The sequence below is a fragment of the Rhinoderma darwinii genome, chromosome 1 (genome assembly GCF_050947455.1).
Source record: "Rhinoderma darwinii isolate aRhiDar2 chromosome 1, aRhiDar2.hap1, whole genome shotgun sequence".
Taxonomy (NCBI): domain Eukaryota; kingdom Metazoa; phylum Chordata; class Amphibia; order Anura; family Rhinodermatidae; genus Rhinoderma; species Rhinoderma darwinii.
Window position 1 is genome coordinate 657,717,432 of NC_134687.1, and position 24,072 is coordinate 657,741,503.

The 24,072-nt window shown below is 44.8% G+C and overlaps 1 protein-coding gene across 1 annotated transcript in view; it reads left to right on the forward strand.

Moving 5' to 3' along the window:
- The window catches only part of LOC142664166 (gastrula zinc finger protein XlCGF66.1-like), a 37,584-nt gene that overhangs the window by 3,678 nt on the left and 9,834 nt on the right, over nt 1–24,072 (forward strand). The window contains exons 2-5 of the mRNA XM_075843192.1: nt 7,089–7,252; nt 7,497–7,670; nt 7,755–7,866; nt 15,456–15,553. Of these exons, the coding sequence (XP_075699307.1) occupies nt 7,175–7,252; nt 7,497–7,670; nt 7,755–7,866; nt 15,456–15,553 (462 nt within the window). The 5' untranslated portion in view covers nt 7,089–7,174. The remainder of the gene's footprint in view (nt 1–7,088; nt 7,253–7,496; nt 7,671–7,754; nt 7,867–15,455; nt 15,554–24,072) is intronic.

The window sequence follows — 24,072 nt, forward strand, 5'->3', positions numbered from 1 at the left end:
CCGGAAATATAAAACCCCCCACACCGCGCAATCACCGGAAATATAAAACCCCTCACACCACGCAATCACCGGAAATATAAAACCCCCTCACACCGCGCAATCACCGGAAATATAAAACCCCCCACACCGCGCAATCACCGGAAATATAAAACCTCCACACTGCGCAATCACCGGAAATATAAACCCCCCCATACCGCGCAATCACCGGAAATATAAACCCCTCACACCGCGCAATCACCGGAAATATAAACCCCTCACACCGCGCAATCACCGGAAATATAAACCCCTCACACCGCGCAATCACCGGAAATATAAAACCCCCCACACTGCGCAATCACCGGAAATATAAAACCCCTCACACCGCGCAATCACCGGAAATATAAACCCCCCACACCGCGCAATCACCGGAAATATAAAACCCCTCACACCGCGCAATCACCGGAAATATAAACCCCCCACACCGCGCAATCACCGGAAATATAAACCCCTCACACCGCGCAATCACCGGAAATATAAAACCCCCCACACCGCGCAATCACCGGAAATATAAAACCCCTCACACCGCGCAATCACCGGAAATATAAAACCCCTCACACCGCGCAATCACCGGAAATATAAACCCCCCACACCACGCAATCACCGGAAATATAAAACCCCTCACACCGCGCAATCACCGGAAATATAAAACCCCTCACACCGCGCAATCACCGGAAATATAAACCCCCCACACCGCGCAATCACCGGAAATATAAACCCCTCACACCGAGCAATCACCGGAAATATAAAACCCCTCACACCGCGCAATCACCGGAAATATAAAACCCCTCACACCGCGCAATCACCGGAAATATAAAACCCCTCACACCGCGCAATCACAGGAAATATAAAACCCCTCACACCGCGCAATCACCGGAAATATAAAACCCCTCACACCTCGCAATCACCGGAAATATAAAACCCCTCACACCTCGCAATCACCGGAAATATAAAACCCCCCACACCGCGCAATCACCGGAAATATAAAACCCCTCACACCGCGCAATCACCGGAAATATAAAACCCCTCACACCGCGCAATCACCGGAAATATAAACCCCCCCACACCGCGCAATCACCGGAAATATAAACCCCTCACACCGCGCAATCATCGGGAATATAAAACCCCTCACACCGCGCAATCACCGGAAATATAAAACCCCTCACACCGCGCAATCACCGGAAAGATAAACCCCTCACACTGCGCAATCACCGGAAATATAAAACCCCTCACACCGCGCAATCACCGGAAATATAAACCCCTCACACCGCGCAATCACCGGAAATATAAAACCCCTCACACCGCGCAATCACCGGAAATATAAAACCCCTCACACCGCGCAATCACCGGAAATATAAAACCCCCCCACACCGCGCAATCACCGGAAATATAAACCCCCCCTCACACCGCGCAATCACCGGAAATATAAACCCCCCCTCACACCGCGCAATCACCGGAAATATAAAACCCCTCACACCGCGCAATCACCGGAAATATAAAACCCCTCACACCGCGCAATCACCGGAAATATAAAACCCCTCACACCGCGCAATCACCGGAGATATAAACCCCTCACACCGCGCAATCACCGGAAATATAAAACCCCTCACACCGCGCAATCACCGGAAATATAAACACTTCACACCGCGCAATCACCGGAAATATAAACCCCCTCACACCGCGCAATCACAGGAAATATAAAACCCCTCACACCGCGCAATCACCGGAAATATAAACCCCCTCACACCGCGCAATCACATGAAATATAAAACCCCTCACACCGCGCAATCACCGGAAATATAAAACCCCTCACACCGCGCAATCACCGGAAATATAAAACCCCTCACACCGCGCAATCACCGGAAATATAAACCCCCCCTCACACCGCGCAATCACCGGAAATATAAAACCCCTCACACCGCGCAATCACCGGAAATATAAAACCCCTCACACCGCGCAATCACCGGAAATATAAAACCCCTCACACCGCGCAATCACCGGAAATATAAAACCCCTCACACCGCGCAATCACCGGAAATATAAAACCCCCCACACCGCGCAATCACCGGAAATATAAACACTTCACACCGCGTAATCACCGGAAATATAAACCCCCTCACACCGCGCAATCACCGGAAATATAAACACTTCACACCGCGCAATCACCGGAAATATAAACCCCCTCACACCGCGCAATCACAGGAAATATAAAACCCCTCACACCGCGCAATCACCGGAAATATAAACCCCCTCACACCGCGCAATCACCGGAAATATAAAACCCCTCACACCGCGCAATCACCGGAAATATAAAACCCCTCACACCGCGCAATCACCGGAAATATAAAACCCCTCACACCGCGCAATCACCGGAAATATAAAACCCCTCACACCGCGCAATCACCGGAAATATAAACTCCTCACACCGCGCAATCACCGGAAATATAAAACCCCCCACACCGCGCAATCACCGGAAATATAAACCCCCCCCCACACCGCGCGATCACCGGAAATATAAACCACCCCACACCGCGCGATCACCGGAAATATAAAACCCCCACACCGCGCAATCACCGGAAATATAAAACCCCCCCACACCGCGCAATCACCGGAAATATAAACCCCTCACACCGCGCAATCACCGGAAATATAAAACGTCTCACAATACGGCGACGCAAAACTGTTTTATTTTTTAAACAACTCGTTCTTTCCTTGTAGGAGATAAATATATAAATTTGGTGTCGTCGTAATCGTATTTATCTTGAGAATAAAAGGAACAAGTCATTTTTACCGCATGGTGAACGTCGCAAAAACGTAACCCAAAAAACAACAGGAGTCACTGCTTTTTCCGCTATTCCGCCCCACAATTGTTTTTTCTTTCCCAGTACATTATAGGGGATGTTAAAGGGGTTTTCCACGATCGGACAACTGATGACCTCCAGCGGATAGGTTATCACTATATGATCTGTGGGGGTCTGACACCCGGACCCGGTGCAATCAGCCGCTCCGGCTGCCTCGGGCACCAGACGTCCATGCTGATAGCAGGTGCTCCAGTCACGGAATAGCGGTATCATTATGCTGCAGTATTAGTACAGTGACTAGGAGCAGAGCTGCAGTTCTACAGAACGGTCTCTATGTTGCGGTCGGAGCCATTTTCTTCTGGTTCTAACTACTGCAGACCGTACAAAGCAGCCGGAGCAGCTGATCTGTGCAGGGTCCGGGTGTCGGACCCCCACGATCATATACTGATGACCTATCTGGAGGATAGGTCATCTATTGTCCGATCCTGTAAAACCCCTTTAAAAACGACATCCCGTCCCACACGACATGTTCTCATACGGCTATGTCACCGGAAATATAAAAAAGTTCTGGCTTTTGGAAGGAGGGAGGAAAAATGAAAATTGGCTGCGTGTCCAAGGGGTTAAGTAAATAACATGAGACAGTAAACATTAATGAATGACAGACTGGTCCAGAAGGAGAGAGACCCTGCCGACCTAGACTACACTCCACAAGAGGAGAGACCCTGCCCGCCTAGACTGCACTCTACAAGAGAAGGAAAGACCTTGCCCGTGTAGACTGTTCTCTACAATAGGAGAGACACTGCCCATGTAGACTGCTCTCTACAAGAGAAGGAGAGACCGTGCCCGCGTAGACTGCACTCTACAAGAGGAGAGACCGTGCCCGCGTAGTCTGTTCTCTACAAGAGAAGGCGACACCCTGCCCGTGTACTGTTCTCTACAAGAGAAGGCGAGACCCTGCCCGTGTACTGTTCTCTACAAGAGAAGGCGAGACCGTGCCCGCGTAGACTGCACTCTACAAGAGGAGAGACCGTGCCCGCGTAGACTGCACTCTACAAGAGAAGGCGAGACCCTGCCCGTGTACTGTTCTCTACAAGAGAATGAGAGACCCTGCCCGCGTAGGCTCTACAAGAGAAGGAGACAGTAGATGAGGGTAGAAGCTGGTCATTCGGTGGAGTAGTGGCGTCTGGTTATTTCAGGATGTAAGCTTTTCTGAAGAGGGAGTGTTCAGGTTACTAGTGAAGGTTTGGATGGTGGGAGAGATCTGATGTGTTGGGTTACAGAGTTCCAGAATATGGGGGATGCAAGGGAGAAATCTTCTAGATGATAACGTGAGGAACAGATAAAAGGAGAGCAAAAAATGTCTTGTGAGCACCGGAGATTACGTGTGGGGAGGTATCAGAAGATTAGGGCAGAGCTGTATGGATGGGGGGACAAGTAGTAGACCCGATATTTTGTGGGAGGTATTGGGAGATTAGGACAAGTATATACGGAGGGGACAGGTAGTGGACTGGAGCTTACTTGTGGGTAGAGCGATCGGGAGATTAGGGCAGAGATGTATGGAGGGGACAGGTAGTGGACAGGAGATTACGTGTGGGTAGGTATCGGGAGATTAGGGCATAGATGGAGGGGACAGGATGTTGACAGCCTTACATGTCCTTTTTAATATTTTGAACTTAATTCAGCAGGCAATAGGTAGCCAGTGACCGCAGAGGTGGAATGAGGGGAGAGGTAGATTTTCCCTTGCAGCAGAGTTGAGAATGAGTAGGAGGGTATAATAGTGTATAATGTATGAAGCCACAGAGACGAATGTTAGAGTAGTCTACGCGGTAGATGATGAGGGCATATATACTGGCATTTATGTCTGCTCGAGGGTGAGGAAAGACTGACTTCAAGATGGTGTTTGAGGTGAAGGCAGGAATAAGTGTTAAGCACTTGCCTGTGCTGTTTGAAATTAAGGGTTATCCCAATAAAGCGGACCTGTGAGATGGGGAAAAGTGTGGAGCCATTAACTGTGATTGATTAGTTCTGGTAAGGGGGGTGAGTGAAATGGGGTAAAGATGATTTCAGTTTTCTCCATGTTGATCTTTGTGAAAGAGGAGATAACTGTTAGGGTATGTTCACACACACAGAGTCAAAAACGTCTCAAAATACGGAGCTGTTTTCAAGGGAAAACACCCTAATTTTCAATTTTTTTTTGAGCAACTCGCGTATTTCGCGGCGTTTTCTACGGCCGTTTTTGGACCTGTTTTCAATAGTGTCTATGAGAAAACGGCTCCAAAAACGTCCCAAGAAGTGTCCTGCCACTTCTTTTGACGAGCCGTCATTTTACGCGCCGTATTTTGACAGCGACGTGTAAAATGACAGCTTGTCTGCACAGAACATCTTAAGACCCATTACAAGCAATGGGCAGATGTTTGCCGACGTATTGAAGCCGTCTTTTCAGGCGTAATTCGAGGCGTAAAACGCCTCCATTACGTCTGAAAAGAGGTCGTGTGCACATACCCTAATACACTCTAGATAGCAGGGAGGTAACATCAAGACCAGAGAGATAAATTTGACTAAAGGTTTAGATGGAGAAGAGTAAGGGTCCCAAGATACACCTTGGAGAGTCACTAACAGAGAGGGTGGGACGAGGAGGAGGTGGTGGTGTGTGAGTGGGAGATAGAAAATGTTTAGTTGGTAAGGTATAAGGAGATCCAGGAGAGGGACAAGTCTATGATGTCAAGGGACTAGAGAATTTTTATCAGGAGGGTGAGGTCTACTGTGTCGAAGGTGGTGGAGAGGTCTAAATCGAGCAGCACAAAGTAATGTAGAAGCAGAGAACAGGTCTAGAAGGAGTAGCATAGAATAATGTACAAGTGGGGGAACAGGTCTAGAAGGAGGAGCACAGAGTAATGTAGAAACAGAGGACAGGTCTAGAAGGAGGAGCACAGAGTAATGTAGAAGCAGAGGACAGGTCTAGAAGGAGGAGCACAGAGTAATGTAGAAGCAGAGGACATATCTAGAAGGAGGAGCACAGAGTAATGTAGAAGGAGGAGCACAGCGTAATGTAGAAGGTGGAGAACAGGTCACACTTTACAGGAGTCTGTGTGTAAGATGTGAGTGCTGAGTGATATGATAATGCAGAGATACTGCACACACCGCATAATACATGCTGCTGCCTCACACTTCACTGCCAGGACCTTCCGTAAATACACACTGGCCCGCCGACACCTTCCCTGCATACACGCTGGACCGCCGGCACCTTCCCTGCATACACACTGGACCGCCGGCACCTTCCCTGCATACACGCTGGGCCGCCGGCACCTTCCTTGCATACACGCTGGGCCGCCGGCACCTTCCTTGCATACACGCTGGGCCGCCGGCACCTTCCTTGCATACACGCTGGACCGCCGGCACCTTCCTTGCATACACGCTGGACCCGTGGCACCTTCTTTGCATCCACGCTGGACCGCCGTTGCCTTCCGCGCATCCACTCTGGACCGCCGTTGCCTTCCGCGCATACACGCTGGACCGCCGTTGCCTTCCGCGCATACACGCTGGACCGCCGTTGCCTTCCGCGCATACACGCTGGACCGCCGTTGCCTTCCGTGCATACACGCTGGACCGCCGTTGCCTTCCGCGCATACACGCTGGACCGCCGTTGCCTTCCGCGCATACACGCTGGACCGCCGGCGGCGCCTTCCGCGCATACACGCTGCACTGCCGGGACCTTCCATGAACCGTGGTGTTTGTCTGTCTTGCAGATGTGAACAAAGTGTCAGTCACAGGGTACAGTGAAGTACAATTACTATCCGGTAAAACAATCTACAAGGAATAGGTAAATACTGTAATAAATAAGAATTTTAGATGTATCTGAAGATCCCGGATCTCTGAGGTAACTTCTTATATCTGTAAAAACTTATATTAGGGGTCTATTAATTCATAAAGGTCATCTGTCACATTGACCACCAGAATGATCTGTTGGCAGCATATTATACAGCTGGAGGACCTGAGCAGATTGTGTCTCACCGTTCACTTCTATAGGAGTTACAGGAACCACCTAACAAGGCCACCCAGAGGTGGAGCCGCATCTATCAGACATTTCTGGCATCTCCTGGGGAGAAATTTCCGTGTTGGGAATACCCCTTTTATTCCATGTGGTGATGGCTCTGAGAAGATGTTTCTCTCAATGATGAATAAGTGAGGTTCTGTGTGTCACACATGATGTTGTCCCCTGTATGATTTCCATCTTCTCCTTTCTTCGTAAAGACATCTGCAGTACTAGATTCTCCAGTTCCTCCAGTTTTCTCATCTTCTCCTCCACAACATTCCTTCTCCTGAGTGACCCACCAAGGATGGACAAGGACAGGAATGAGATGAGCAGAAGAATATTAGACTTCACCTTGGAGATCATCTACCTGTTGAGCGGAGAGGTAAACTTTTCTACATTTTGATGCTTTTTATTATAGAACAAGTTTTATTCTTCAGACCTTCCACCATTCTTGTAGTCGTCTTTGGCCTCGTTCTATTTTCTCAATGTCTTTTTGTAGGTGAGGTCTCCAGTATTACAGATGTGGGATCACTAGAGCTCTATACAGCGGGGTCACAATCTCCCTCTCTCTACTGAGGGGGGAATACTGTGTTTAGTTCTCTAAGTGTCTCTGTCTCCATACACAGGAGTACACAATAGTGAAGAAGACATTGGGTGACTGTACGACTCCCATCATCCATGAGTCAGGAGGATGGTGCAGTAGTCAGAGCCCCATTACAGAGCCTCCCCCTCACTCCCGGATACATGAGAAGAAGATCTTAGAACTGATCTACAAGATGACTGAGCTGCTGACTGGAGAGGTGACACTGCTGGGAATGCTGGGAAATTCTACAGTAACAGCACTGGAGGTGTCTGGGTGATGACTGTATCATTGTGTGTGTCAGGTTCCTATAAGGTGTCAGGATGTCACTGTCTATTTCTCCATGGAGGAGTGGGAGTATCTAGACGGGTACAAGGAGATCATGATGGAGGACTACCGGCCGCGCACATTACAAGGTGAGGTATAGATATATAATTTATATATTATTATTTTTTGGTTGAAGGGTTAATTTCATCATGTACAGTATATACAGACGTGATTCATGATCTCTAATCACAAGTTCCTCGCTTTGCTGCAGTGCTGCACTAGGGAATGGTGTCAGATTTGTTGTAGAAATTTCTATATATCTGAATGTTGTTGTTTCTGCAGCAGGTAGATGAATTTTAACTAACCACAATCAGATGAATGGGACAGTGACTTGTGTGTGTGAACATAGTCTTATATAACCAGAGACTGATCTGCGCTGCTCTTATAATCTCTACAACATGAGGAGTGTAAAGTTCTACCATGTGGGAACAGCGAACATGACAATTGTGTGGAGATATAACAAAGGGTTAAATATCTTCCTTTGTAAGACACACTATACAGGGTCACTGGTAGTAATGTAGATTGTGGATCCAGAGATCTGTCGGATGGTCAGCCGGGGGCAGGGAGGTATTTTCCACTTTATGTAGAATTGGGTCTCTGTTGTGTGATTGGTTTTCACCTTCCTCTGGATCTACTGGGATTCGTTATGTATATTAAATACTTGCATTTTCCATAATTTAACAATTATAGAGCACCTTTTCTTAGAACTTTGCATTGTGCTGTTCCTCTGTTATTCCTCCTAGAAATGTATTAATGATTTTACATCTAGGTGTTACCAGCCAGGGGCGTGTCCATACAGTCTGACAATGTCCAATCAGTGCTGACAATATCAGAAGGTGTAGGGACACGACTCTTTTACATGGGGAATGGTATCACCCTTTTCTCAATTTAATCTTACATTTCCAGTACATCCCTCATGACAGCACTACAGGAGGTTGCCCTATTGACCTCTGTAGGGACAGGAAGACAGAGAGGTTAAAAGGCCCCTCCCACCACCCACTTGCCAGTGTTCTTCCTGTCCCCACAGGGTCAGGAGCAGAGAGACGTCGCTCCTGTGTTACTGCAGGAAAGAAACTCGGGCAGGGGGCAAGATCGGGGGGTCCGTGCACTCCCCCTTCTCTTCCCCCTAAAGCCCAGGCTAACACCCCTCGAACGAGGGGTCCCTTAGCTCCCACCCTGAGACATCTACCGGAGGAATCCTAGGCAGGGTTCGGGTAGTGTGTGGGGGCTGGGGATTCCCAAGCAGGCTTCGGCCTGGCCGCGGACCAGGCGGGGACCGGCAGCTCCATAAACGTGGACGCACCGGCAGGGATCCTCGCTGCACCGCATAGCAAGCCTCAGTCGCCGGCTATGGCGGCTGCACTCCAAAGGAAAACATGCTGGAGACGAATAGCCGACCGGAAATGACGTCGGGCTACTTCCGGTCCGCGGCCATCTTGGAAGGCGGGAAATTCAAAACGCCCGCATTTAAAGGGACACGCACAGGTATGTAGTTAGAGCTGATAACTCTAACTTGGATTATTTTTGTGGATTGCATATTGCATTGCCTGTTACCTGTCGCAGTATGGAACTTCCTCATCCTGATGGAACTCCAGATATGTCCCAGGGTCACGTGAGTCTCAACCTTGGGGAAGGGTTATGACCCCTTATGTATGTACACCATACTTTACCTACCTTCTGTTTTCTCTAGGAAAAAGATTCCTCTCAGAGACAAACTGATAAAAAGAAGGTTAAAAAATGTGCGACTTGTGCAAAAAAATTGCCAGAGTCCCATAGGAAACAATTGTGTCAGGACTGTATTGCAAAAATACTAAAGGAGGAACAACCAACGTTCATGTCTGAACTTAGGGCTATGATTCGTGAAGAAGTGGGTCAGTCAGTAGCCTCCCTCGCCCCTCAAGAGACTCCCTCCCACTCCCGGGCAAAAAGACCACGGATGGAAGTGGATCAAAAATATTGTCCTCCCTCTCAGGGCTCTGACTTGGAGCAGGAATGTTATTACCTATCAGAGGGTGAGTTAGAAGAAGGAGAGGAACTCTTGCCTTCAACTTCTTCCACTCAAGAGAAAAAATTCTGCTTCTCTTCCGAAATGTCGGATACCTTAATTCAAGCAATACGGGAAACCATGGATATTCCCAAAGAAGACCAACCACATACCATCCAGGATGAGATGTTTGGAGGTCTAACAGAAAAGAAAACAAGGGTTTTTCCGGTAAACGAAAATCTCAAAAGAATGGTGACAACTGAATGGGAAGATTCTGAAAAAAGGCTCTTCATTTCAAGAGATTTTAAAAACAGACTTCTCTTTGATCCAGAAGACACTAAGTCTTGAGATGAGATCCCAAAAGTAGATGTCCCAGTAGCCAGGGTTGCTAAAAAAAACGCAATCCCATTTGAAGATACCTCGCAGTTGAGGGACGCCATGGACCAAAAGGCAGACGGACTACTGAAAAGAGCGTGGGAATCTTCCTCTGCCTTGATCTCGACTAATATCGCGGCCACATCAGCAGCAAGAGCAATGTTTATATGGCTAAACCAGCTAGAGACCCATTTGATGATGAAGACATCACGACAAGATCTATTAGAATCTCTACCTTTACTAAAAATGGCAAACGGATTGGTAGACACTTCAGTGGAATCTATTAGATTTGCTGCCAGGAATGGGGCTCTCTCAAATTCTGCTAGAAGAGCATTATGGCTCAAAATGTGGTCAGGAGATACGAAGTCCAAGAACAAATTGTGTTCTATCCCGGGTCTCTGATGTTCGGTCCTCTCATCGATAACATGCTGGAGAATGCAGCAGATAGGAAAAAGGGGTTTCCTGAAGAGAAACCAAAAAAACCCCCTCAGTTTGGAAGATTTCGCCAACAGAGGGATCCTACCTTACAGAACTACAGCGGGAAAGGGAAGTCCGGTCGCTGGAGTTACCCCAAAGGAAAAAGGGGTCGAGGGGTCGAGGATATCTCCTTAACCCAAATAATTCATTCCAGCCCTCAAAGCAATGACGCCAAGAGCATAGGAGGAAGACTCCTACAATTTTATCCTAAATGGTCGAGAATAACCCAGAACCCCTGTGTTCTAAAGATCATAGAAGAAGGGTACAAAATAGAATTTTCCTCCGGAGAAATTTCTAATAACCCAGTACCAAGCAAAAGACCTTCATCAGATCCTTATCCAGGACGTCCAGAAACTACTCAAATTGAGAGCCATTTCTCCAGTTCCCGACAACGAAATATGCAAAGGCCACTATTCAAAAATCTTCTTAGTCAAAAAACCAAACGGTTCCTACAGGACAATAATCAACCTGAAGGTCCTAAACAAATGGGTGAAATATCGAAAATTCAAGATGGAGTCTATCAGATCGACGATTCCTCTAATAAGGGAAGAGGCATCAATGTGTACGATCGATTTTAAAGGATGCGTATTATCACGTTCCTATCCACCCCACGTACCAGAGATTCCTCAGATTCGCAATTCAGGACGGTCCTTCCATTCTCCACTTCCAGTTTGTCTGCCTCCCCTTCGGCATTTCCTCCGCCCCCAGAATTTTTACATAAATTATGGCAGAGATCATGGCATTCGTAAGAAGTCAGGGCAAAAAGAAGTTGGTTTCCAATTGTAAAATACCTAGCGTTGGAAGACCCTATCATGCTCCCAGTCAAGGAGAATCTTCTCTCCCAGGGTCCCTTATTCTTTCAGGGAATAAAAACTCTGAAATTGTCAGCCTGGATCCTGAAAGGCAGATCTTGAGGAACCACGGTCTGTCAGATGAGGTAATTTCAACTATCTTATCAAGTCATAAAGAAGTTACCTCAAAAATCTATCAAAAAATTTGGAAGAAATTCTGCTCCTGGCATGGAAACCCAGGACCAGACCCCTTTTCTCCCAACATTACGAAAATCCTAGATTTTTTACAATTGGGATTCAAGAAAGGGCTTAGCCCTAGTACCTTAAAAGTACAGATTTCAGCCTTAGGTAATTTTTTTAACACTCCTCTGGCTGAACATCGGTGGATCAGAAGATTCACTCAAGCGGTCTCTAAACTGAAACCTTCCCTAAAGAAATCGGTTCCTACCTGGGATTTGAATGTGGTGTTAACGACTCTTTGTGAGCCCCCCTTTGAGCCGCTCGACACAATTAGTATGCATTTTTTAACTCTAAAAGCTGCATTCTTAGTCGCTATTACTTCAGCAAGAAGGATTGGAGAAATCCAATCTCTGTCAGTCATAGAACCGTACCTAAAAGTACAAGAGGATAAGATCATCCTAAAGCTGGATCCTTCCTTTATTCCAAAGGTATCTACTGCTTTCCATAGAGAACAAGAAATAATTCTACCTTCCTTTTATCCAGATCCAAAAAACCAACAAGAAGAAAAATTCCATTGCCTGGATGTCAGGCGAACAATTCTTCAGTATCTGGATAGAACCTCCCCTGGAGACAAGATAAAAATCTATTTGTCCTGTTTGGGGGAAAGAATAGAGGAAAGAAAGCCTCAAAAGGCTCTCTAGCGAGATGGGTAAAAACTACCATACAAGAAGCCTACAAGTCCCAAGGACTATGTGCCCCACAAGGCATCAGAGCCCATTCAACGAGGGCAGTTTCGGCATCCTGGGCAGAAAGAAGAGAAGCCTCTATGGACCAAATCTGCAGAGCTTCCACTTGGTCAAGCCATCATACGTTTTGCAAACATTATAGGCTCGATGTTCTGTCCGATACGGATTTAAGTTTTGGACGGAAAGTCCTTCAATCCGTAGTCCCACCCTGAGCATTATAATATGGTATTGCTCCTGTATTGCTGTCATGAGGGATGTACTGGAAAATAGCAATTAGACCTTCCGGTAATTGTATTTCCAGGAATCCATCATGACAGCACCATTACATCCCTCCCTTATTGAATTCTGATTTGTGCAATTAACATGTCAGTTATTATCCCTAGAAATAAAATAGGGTTGCATCCATCCTGGTGTAGTAATTGAAAAACACTGGCAAGTGGGTGGTGGGAGGGGCCTTTTAACCTCTCCTGTCTTCCTGTCCCTACAGAGGTCAATAGGGCAACCTCCTGTAGTGCTGTCATGATGGATTCCTGGAAATACAATTACCGGTAGGTCTAATTGCTATTTTCCGGTAGGAATTACAGAGGAACGGCGTAACGTAGAGTTCTGAGAAACGATGTTCCAGAATTGTTGATTCATGGGGAATACAAGAATTTACTATACAGACGTGTGAGGAGAGCCGACAAGTCCTCCATAAAGAGTGCTGTTTGCCTTCCTCTGGGTGAACTGGGGGTTGTAAGTCTAAAAAGTTTAAACGTGATTGACTTAGACTGTCTCTCTCTGTCTATTCCGATCAGTCCTAACAGTAAAACCACCTGCCTAATATTGTGTAGGTCGCCCCCATGCTGCCGAAACAGCTCTGACCCATGGAGACGTGGCATCTCCATCGTATCTGGCACAAGACGTTAGCAGATCCTTCAAGTCCTGTAAGTTGTGAGGTGCGGCCTCCATGGATCCGACTTGTTCTTCCAGAACATCCTACAGATACCCCAGATCTTAATCCGATCGGTTGTTTGGAGACAAGTCACTCCTTGAACCATTCCTGATCAATATTTGCAGTGTGGCGGGGGCATTATCCTGCTGGAAGAGGGCACTGCCGTTAAGAATAGCGATGCCATAAGGGGGTACTTGTCTGCAGCAATGTTTAGGTAGGTGTTAAATGTCACATTTCATAAATGCCAGGACCAGCAGAACATTGCCCAGATCATCACACTGCCTCCACCGGCTTCTCTTCTTCTCATAATGCATCCTGCTGCCATCTCCTTCCTAATTAAGCGATGCACCCGGCCGTCCACATGATGTATAAGAAAACTGGATTTATCAGACCAGGCCAACATCTTCCCTTGCCCAGTTCTGATACTGCCTATTGTAGGCACTTTTGGTGGTGGACGGGTCATCAAGTGCGCTCTGACTAGTCTGCGGCTACATGGCTCCATACGCAGTAAGCTGCGATGCTCTGCGTGTTCTGACACCTTTCTATTATAGCTAGCAGGGACTTTTTCAGTAATTTGGCGTATAGTAAATCCTCTGGGGGTTGGGACCAGATGAGCTCCCCACGTAAATTGAGTCTTGACTGCTGTGATGGTGCATTATGTGTGGTTTATTGTGAGCCCTCAGCATAGAGGAATGCATTCTGTAATCAGGTACCACAGGTCGTGTGTCCAGCACATGGACAATCAGATGAGTCCGAGGTGCAGCCACAAAACATAAAGTGTCCTCATTGTCCAGTCTCCACAGGGGATTATCAGGACGCACCACCATCACTCAGCTAGTGTGCAGACCAGCAAAAAGAGCGGATTCAATGATCTCCCCCCAATGTGTTCTAATCCTTGCTGTGGCAGACAATAGATGGGCAATACATATAATACTACAAAGGACACAACTCACATACAGACAGTAGAAATACAAACTAAAGTCAATATTATAACAGATCATGGTGACTAGAAACTGCCAAGATGTTCCTCCCCCTGAGGGGTATATAAGGGCTTGTCCTGGGGAGGAGAGGGATCTCCTGGATGTAGACTTTAATGTGAGCTGAAGCTGTGGCCGGCGCTCTGAGGAGTTTCCTGTGATTACCTGATTTTGTGGACTGTGTGCTGTCCTTGCGTGGAAGGCGACCTTTCAGAATTGGATACAATAAATCCTGTTGGAGTTGGCCTGTCTTCACTGGCTCTGTTGATCGTGTATTAACCTAACAAACCCCATGACAACCGCCAATCACCCTGTTGCCGGTACCCCGGATGTCCTTCCTTGGAGCACTTTTGGTAGGTAAGAACCCTTACATGTCAGAAACACCCCACAAGACTGGCAGTTTTGGGGATGCTCTGACCAATTTGGCCCTTTTTCATTTTACACTTCTCCGTGTGTCTAACACAATAACTTAAAGAACTGACTGTTCACTTCCTGTCTAATATCCCCCCCCCCCCCCATTGTCAGGCACCATTGTCACGAGATCATCAATGTTCTTCACTTCACCTGTCAATGGTTTTAATATTACGGCTGATCGGTGTATGTATGGAGGAGGATAGTGTGGGTCGTCTCTCTCATGGTGCTGTCATGGTCTCACAGAAAACCAATTACCGGTAAATGTAATCATAAACATAATTTTTTCTCCCTATTCGAAATAACCGCACCAGTTAAAGGAAACTTGGGGGTATATAACCATAGAGCTTCCTCCAACACCTCAGTGTTTTCCCATCCCCTGTAGAGAGGAAACTTGGAGTAGTTGTTTTCCTTACTACAGGTACTTTGTCTGACCGTGGGTTCCCTCTCAGGAATTGGTATTGTATTGTTCCAGAGCGACGACCTGGTACTCTTTTGGTTGGCACGGGGCTCTTATAAGAGGTACCTGCGTCCTGCCGATTTCACATGTATTCACATGCTTAGGAGGCAAATGCAATTAAATACTATGGTGGAGCAGAAAGCCGTTGGTTCCCCACCATTCACTCTGGTAGGCCACAATAGGCCTGCGGCTGACAAAGCACTGGGACCACGGCGCAGGTGGTGAGAACCTCAACATTGTAATTTCGGCTCTGATCAGTAAACATAGAAGTGTAGAGAGAAGTGTGTGATATATAGACAGATATACAGTAGTCATGTATTCAGTCACTGTGTGTTTCCTACAGATGGATCCAGTAGGAGAAATCCACCACAGAGATGTCCCAGTCCTCTGTATTCCCAGGACTGTCCAGAGGAAAATCACAATGTCCCAGAGAATCATCAGGTAGATGAAGCTGAGCCCTATACCAGATCTATATAGGGGGTGTGGAGCTTTTTGGTGCTGCGGTCATAGATGGGGTCATAGATTTTGGTGGTTTCTTATGTTGATCTGTTAGATTCTTCGCACTCTCTGCTGTATTGTACTGAATTGTTACATATGTAAAATCAGGGGGAAGAGCTGACTAATAATAAAGCGGAGAATGAAGCAGAAGAAGAGCAGGTGAGGGGCGATCACCCGTGTAACAGTGAAGTGGAGGAGGAAATTCCAGGAGGTCTTACCACAGTTCAGTAATAATGAATTTAGAAAGTGAATTGGGAGGTTTGGTAAGGTGGGGTTCCTCCTTAGTTCTACATTACAGTAACACGTCAGACAATGTGTTATACATAGTGCAGGACCTGAGGGAGCTATGACTGCACATAGAAGTTCTCTACAAGGTGATCTATGGATCCGGTCATGCAGTAGGCTTAGTATCAGATTTTGGGGGGCACCAGTTGCGATTAACAGATGTACTAACGGCCGGAATCTCGTTTAACCACTTGAGCACCGAGATCAATGCTGATAGGCGGCTCTCATTGACATTTCCAACCTTGAACTGTGTGCGAAACCACCGTCACAGAGGCGTTTTTTTTGCCTTTTTTTTCTTTTTCTTTTTTTCCAGTCATAAATAAATAATAGTAAAATATAAAATGCACTGCACACAATGTGTGGTTTTTTTCTGCCCTTTTGGTGTTTTGCTTGCGTGGCATTTTTTTCAAAACACATCATGCTTCTCTATAGAACCTGAAAAACGGCAGAAAAAAATATGTTACAAATGTATGAATAAAAAAAAAAAAAAAAAACTTCAGATGAGTCGCTTGTAAAACACGCATGAAACTCATGTAGTTTTTTACAACTGAAGAATTGACACGCAGCAAATTTGTTGCAGAAATTTCTGCGACTTTTTCCATTCATCTGTATGAGGTTTGCAGAAATTCTTGTACAGAAACTGTTCTATTCACATGAATCTCATCTGCAGAAGTTTCTGTAACACATCTGTCGCATCTGAATTTACTATATCGGCTAGTCCACACGTAACTAGCAGGATTTCTGCTGCGTTAAAACCGTGGAAAACGGTGCGGATTTTGCTGCATTTTATTAAATGCTGGGAGATGGTGACATCTCCTCTGAAAAACGCAGCAATTCAGTCAACTTTCCGCAGCAGTAATAGACATACTGCGGTACGAAAAATAGGCACCGTAGCTCAATTTCTGGTCGTAAATTTTACGCAGCATGTGGATGGGATTTGTTAAATCTCACCCACTTTTCTCCTACAGTATTCTGCGGCATGTTTTTCATACGCAATTCCGGACGGAAGTACGCAGCAATTCCGCTACGAGCGGACAAACCCTAAATGTCAGTACATTGTGGAGGAACTAGATGTCGCCTGATCACTTACATTTTACGGGAAAGGGTTAAACATCATTTTGTTATAGTCCACAGCAAAAAACATACATTTTGGTACTTTTCAATTTTATTTGGTTCAACCATTACAAATCCCCGAATAATAATAACGGCTGAGAAGAAAGATCCTCATTATAGATCTATATTTAATATGAGGCCGGGACAAGAATTGAGAAACTATTAGAAAACACACAAGGTCCCCATGACAACTCTGCACACACGTCACAATGGAATTTTTTATTTTTTTTCTGGGTAATCCTAATCTTTCAGATCCATGTTTATTAGGAAGCTCGTATTTCACATGAAATTATTGTACATACAAAGATGTTTCAGTGATGATAACCTGCACTCAGAGGCCACTTCACTAGGTCCACCTTATTAGTACTTGATAGGACCCTCTGTCAAGGAATCACTACTTGAGCAATTCCCCAGAGTGCAAGTTCATGGAATTGCTATACTAGCAATACCCCAAAGGTAGCTGGAGACTGTCTGGATCAAGCATACAGGTAAATCAGCTACCTCAAGTCCATCACCATTCTGATCAGCAGAGTCTAAGGTTACTCTCTGGTCTTCACCAGAGCCCACCGCAAGGCAGGTGTGATATGGCTACATAGAATCCAGGTTGGTTTTACAGAATACGGTGTTGGACAGGAGGTGCAATGCAGGCAATACCGGAACAGATAAGCAGACAATAACCAGACAAGACAGAGGTAATCAGCAAGCAGAGTTCTAAACCAGGAGATACTAAAAGTCCAAATCGCAAAACAGAAGAATACCAGGAGTTGCAGATGTCAAAACCAGCCGAGAGCAGAATGTCCAAATCAGTGAGCAGAGGTTAAATCCAAAGTCAAAGCCGAAGTCCAGTTCAAGTAGTCCAAACAGTTAAGGTTATACAGGGTGTAACCAGGAGCTTGATCAGACACAAGAAAATCGCAGGCAACAATGAGAAAACTGACCAGACCCAAATACTCCACCCATGGCCCTGATCGGACGCAGACAGAGAAATGAGATTGGCTCTGCATCTCAAACCAGGTCCACCCAGAAGCTTGGCTACTAGTCACGACACTTACTAGCTACTAGTTTCCTAACACCCTCTTTCCCCTTAGAGCAGCCTCAATTCTTACTGAACAACACCAGAAACCTTCATTACGGATTCTGATTGATAACTTCACCCTGTATATTCAACTACAGCCTAAAGATGACTGTGCAGCCATTAGGATATACAGACCTCATTGTCATGTCCATGAATTCAGCAGGAGATGTGTGCTTTGTATCACGACGCATTATCTGTGTTCCAAGATTAGATTCTGAATGGCAATATTAGGTTCTTGTAATAAAGTTATTCCCAATTGGTATTAACCCCTTCCCGCACCTTGACGTAACTGCACGTCAAGATAAGCAGTAACTTTGCACACCCCGACGTGCAGTTACGTCTGTACTTTGACAGTTAACTACACGGCAGCGGCGGTTAACTGTGCAGGGTGTCTGCCCTGCATTCCCTGTTGCCGATCAGCGTCCCATCGCCGCTGATTTCGGCAGTTAACCCCTACGATGCGGCGGTCGATTGCAATCGCCGCATTTAAGGAGTTTAGCGGAGATCAGCAGCCCCCACGTGAAATCACGGGGGCTGGCTATGGTACCCATGGCAACCGGACGCCAGACAATAGCTTCCGGGCTGCCATGTACAGAAGCCTATGAGGACCAGCCGGAGGCTGGTCCTCGTAGGCTTCCTGTCAGAGTTGACTGCCACATCACAATGACAGTTAGAACACATTACACTATGTAGGTGGTGTAATGTGTTCCAGCAGTGGTCAGAGCTCCAAGTCTGAGTGTCCCCTAGTGGGACAAGTGAAAAAAAGATAATAAAAATGTTTTATAAAAGTTATAAGTTACATCAACAAAAAAATGCTTTTTTTCCCTATAATAAGTCTTTTATTATAGGAAAAAAAGAACATGTTAAAAGTACACACATTTGGTATCACCGCGTTTGTAACGACCCCAACTATAAAACGGTTATTTTTCCCGCACAGTGAACACTGCAAAAAAAATAAGTAAAAAACAATGCTAGAATCACTATTTTTTTGGTCACCACCCCTCGCAAAATATACAATAAAAAGTGATCAAAAAGTTGCATGCAAGCCAAAATAGTACCAATAAAAACTACAACCCATCCCGCAAAAAACAAGCCCTTACACAGCTTTTTTGACTGAAAAATAAAAAAAGTTATGGCTCCCAGAATATGGTGACACAAAAAATAAATTATTTTATAAAAAAGTGATTTTATCGCGCAAACGCTGCAAAAATGTAAAAAAAACTATATACATCTGGTATCGCCGTAATCGTACCGACCCGCAGAATAAAGTCAAATTGTCATTTATAGCGCAGGGTGAACACCATAAAAAAAAAACAAAAAAAAAAAAAACATTGTCAGAATTGCTGTTTTTTGGTCACCTTGCTTGCCAAACAATGGAATAAAAAGTGATAAAAAAAAACGCATGTACCTCAAAATGGTACCAATGAAAACTACAGATTGTCCCGCAACAAATAAGCCCTCACACAGCTCCGGTGGAGAAAAAAAATAAAGAAATTCTGGCTCTCAGAATATGGCGATGCAAAATGTGCAGAGTGTTCCAAAAGCGGATAAAATCGGGCGCCATTTATCAGTGCGACACCGGGCACATATCTGTGTATTATTATTTATTTACCCCATTATTATACTCTCTTATTATACCCCTGATGTACCCCGCACAGGTTACATATACCCTGATGTACTCCTCACAGATTACATATACCCTGATGTACTCCGCACAGCTTACATATACCCTGATGTACTCCTCACAGATAACATATACCCTGATGTACTCCTCACATATTACATATACCCTGATGTACTCCTCACATATTACATATATCCTGATGTACTCCTCACATATTACATATACCCTGATGTACTCCTTACAGATTACATATACCCTGATGTACTCCGCACAGCTTACATATACCCTGATGTACTCCTCACAGATAACATATACCCTGATGTACTCCTCACATATTACATATACCCTGATGTACTCCTCACATATTACATATATCCTGATGTACTCCTCACATATTACATATACCCTGATGTACTCCTCACATATTACATATACCCTGATGTACTCCTCACATATTACATATATCCTGATGTACTCCTCACATATTACATATATCCTGATGTACTCCTCACTAATTACATATACCCTGATGTACTGCTCACAGATTACATATACCCTGATGTACTCCTCACATATTACATATATCCTGATGTACTCCTCACAGATTACATATACCCTGATGTACTCCTCACATATTACATATATCCTGATGTACTCCGCACATCTTACATATACCCTGATGTACTCCTCACAGATTACATATACCCTAATGTACTCCTCACAGATTACATATACCCTGATGTACTCCGCACATCTTACATATACCCTGATGTACTCCTCACAGATTACATATACCCTAATGTACTCCTCTCATATTACATATACCCTGATGTACTCCTCACATATTACATATAACCTGATGTACTCCTCACATATTACATATACCCTGATGTACTCCTCACATCTTACATATACCCTGATGTACTCCTCACATATTACATATACCCTGATGTACTCCTCACATATTACATATACCCTGATGTACTTCTCACATATTACATATACCCTGATGTACTCCTCACATATTACATATACCCTGATGTACTCCTCACATATTACATATATCCTGATGTACTCCTCACATATTACATATACCCTGATGTACTCCTCACATATTACATATACCCTGATATACTCCTCACAGATTACATATACCCTGATGTACTCCTCACATATTACATATACCCTGATGTACTCCTCACATATTACATATACCCTGATATACTCCTCACAGATTACATATACCCTGATGTACTCCTCACAGATTACATATATCCTGATGTACTCCTCACATATTACATATATCCTGATGTACTCCTCACATATTACATATACCCTGATGTACTCCTCACAGATTACATATACCCTGATGTACTCCTCACAATTTACATATACCCTGATGTACTCCTCACAGATTACATATATCCTGATGTACTCCTCACAGATTACATATACCCTGATGTACTCCTCACACATTACATATACCCTGATGTACTCCTCACAGCTTATATATACCCTGATGTACTCCGCACACATTATATATATCCTGATGTACTCCTCACATATTACATATACCCTGATGTACTCCTCACAGATGACATATACCCTGATGTACTCCTCACATATTACATATATCCTGATGTACTCCTCACAATTTACATATACCCTGATGTACTCCTCACATATTACATATACCCTGATGTACGCCTCACAGATTACATATACCCTGATGTACTCCTCACATATTACATATATCCTGATGTACTCCTCACAATTTACATATACCCTGATGTACTCCTCACAGATTACATATATCCTGATGTACTCCTCACATATTACATATACCCTGATGTACTCCGCACAGATTACATGTACCCTGATGTACTCCTCACATATTACATATACCCTGATGTACGCCTCACAGATTACATATACCCTGATGTACTCCTCACATTTTACATATACCCTGATGTACTCCTCACAGATTACATATATCCTGATGTACTCCTCACATATTACATATACACTGATGTACTCCTCACATATTACATATATCCTGATGTACTCCTCACATATTACATATACCCTGATGTACTCCTCACAGATTACATATATCCTGATGTACTCCTCACATATTACATATACCCTGATGTACTCCTCACATATTACATATACCCTGATGTACTTGTAAAGGATCTGCCAGGCACTACGTCTGTGGATAATGCCAGGATTAATCAATCGACACCTGAGGCCGGACCTCTTAGACTGACTCCGGCTCCCACCAATCAGGGTGGCAGGCTCAGGAGTGGGAGAGCCTATCGCGGCCTGGTCAGTCGGAGTTAGCTCCGCCCCCTGTCCATTTATACCTGCCGTTTTCTCTTCCTCATTGCTTGTGATTCTTCCTGGTTTCCTGGCCTTGCTACAGCCTTGCTCCAGCCTGCTACTGCCTTGCTTCAGCCATGCTACAGCTTCCGCTTATCCTGCTTCGCTCTAACCCCGGTTTGCTTCCTGCTCCTTGCTCTGCGTTCGTATACTTGGTGACATCCTGATTCTGACTGGCTCGTTGACAACTCTGGTTTCCTCACGGTGTTCCGTGGGCTACTGCCCCTTCCCTTGCAGATTACATATACCCTGATGTACTCCTCACATATTACATATACCCTGATGTACTCCTCACTTATTACATATACCCTGATGTACTCCTCACAGATTACATATACCCTGATGTACTCCTCACATATTACATATACCCTGATGTACTCCACACAGATTACATATATCCTGATGTACTCCTCACATATTACATATATCCTGATGTACTCCTCACATATTACATATATCCTGATGTACTCCTCATATATTACATATACCCTGATGTACTCCGCACAGATTACATATATCCTGATGTACTCCTCACAGATTACATATACCCTGATGTACTCCTCACATATTACATATACTCTGATGTACTCCTCACATATTACATATATCCTGATGTACTCCTCACATATTACATATATCCTGATGTATTCCTCACATATTACATATATCCTGATGTACTCCTCACAGATTACATATACCCTGATGTACTCCGCACAGCTTACATATACCCTGATGTACTCCTCACATATTACATATACCCTGATGTACTCCGCACAGATTATATATATCCTGATGTACTCCTCAGATATTGCATATACCCTGATGTACTCCCCACATATTACATATATCCTGATGTACTCCTCACAGATTACATATATCCTGATGTACTCCTCACATATTACATATACTCTGATGTACTCCCCACAGATTACATATACCCTGATGTACTCCTCACATATTACATATACCCTGATGTACTCCTCACATATTACATATACCCTGATGTACTCCCCACAGATTACATATACCCTGATGTACTCCCCACAGATTACATATACCCTGATGTACTCCTCACGCGTGTGAAAAGGGTATCAAAGGACCTAGTGGCGAAATCGGTCAGAACACAGGGCTTAAGACAAAAATCTACCCCTCAACTGGATACTTGTCCCATCAGATAATAGTAAGAGTGAAGTAAATGACTTGGATTACACCATTACTCCCAGTATTTTCACTAACAGATCTTTTAGACACTAAAATAGCAGAGGTCCCTGAATATTTTGCTGTATGGGGCCCTGACATCCCTGATGGTGACCCTCCTCTTCAATGTTCCGTGCTGTGATTGGTCAGGTCCCCTGGCACATCCGTTTACACACCCATGTGATGATTTCTCATGAGAGCAGCTGATCAATCACTACAGTGACATGTCAATCATAGCAATGACATTATTGTTGTAGAGCCTGTGCCTTCTGAAGGATCCTCTGATACCCTGGTGGGCCAGTGAAGTACTTTATACTAATGGTCCTGAATCCTTTTGAGAAAGTGAAGTGGCAGCCGATCTCGTGCCCATGAGATTCTGTACATTAACCCCTTCATGACTGCCATACTGCTATATATGTTCCAACTGCCGATGCCCCATGCAGTTGTCACATATATAATCGTTGGTAGCCTGGAATGGCTTTAACCCCTTCCAGCTTTGGCCACTTTTGACCTTCCTGACAGAGCCTCATTTTTCAAATCTGACATGTTTCAGCGAATATCCAAGCGAACCTATCCAAGCGATTCTGAGATTGTTTTCTCGTGACACATTGGACTTTAAGTTAGTGGTAAAATTTGGTCGATACATTCAGTATTTAATTGTGAAAAACATAAAAATTTAGTGAAAAATGGGAAAAAATTGAATTTTTCTAAATTTAAATGTATCTGTTTCTAAGACAGATATATACCACACAAAATAGTCACTAATTAACATCCCCATATGTCTAC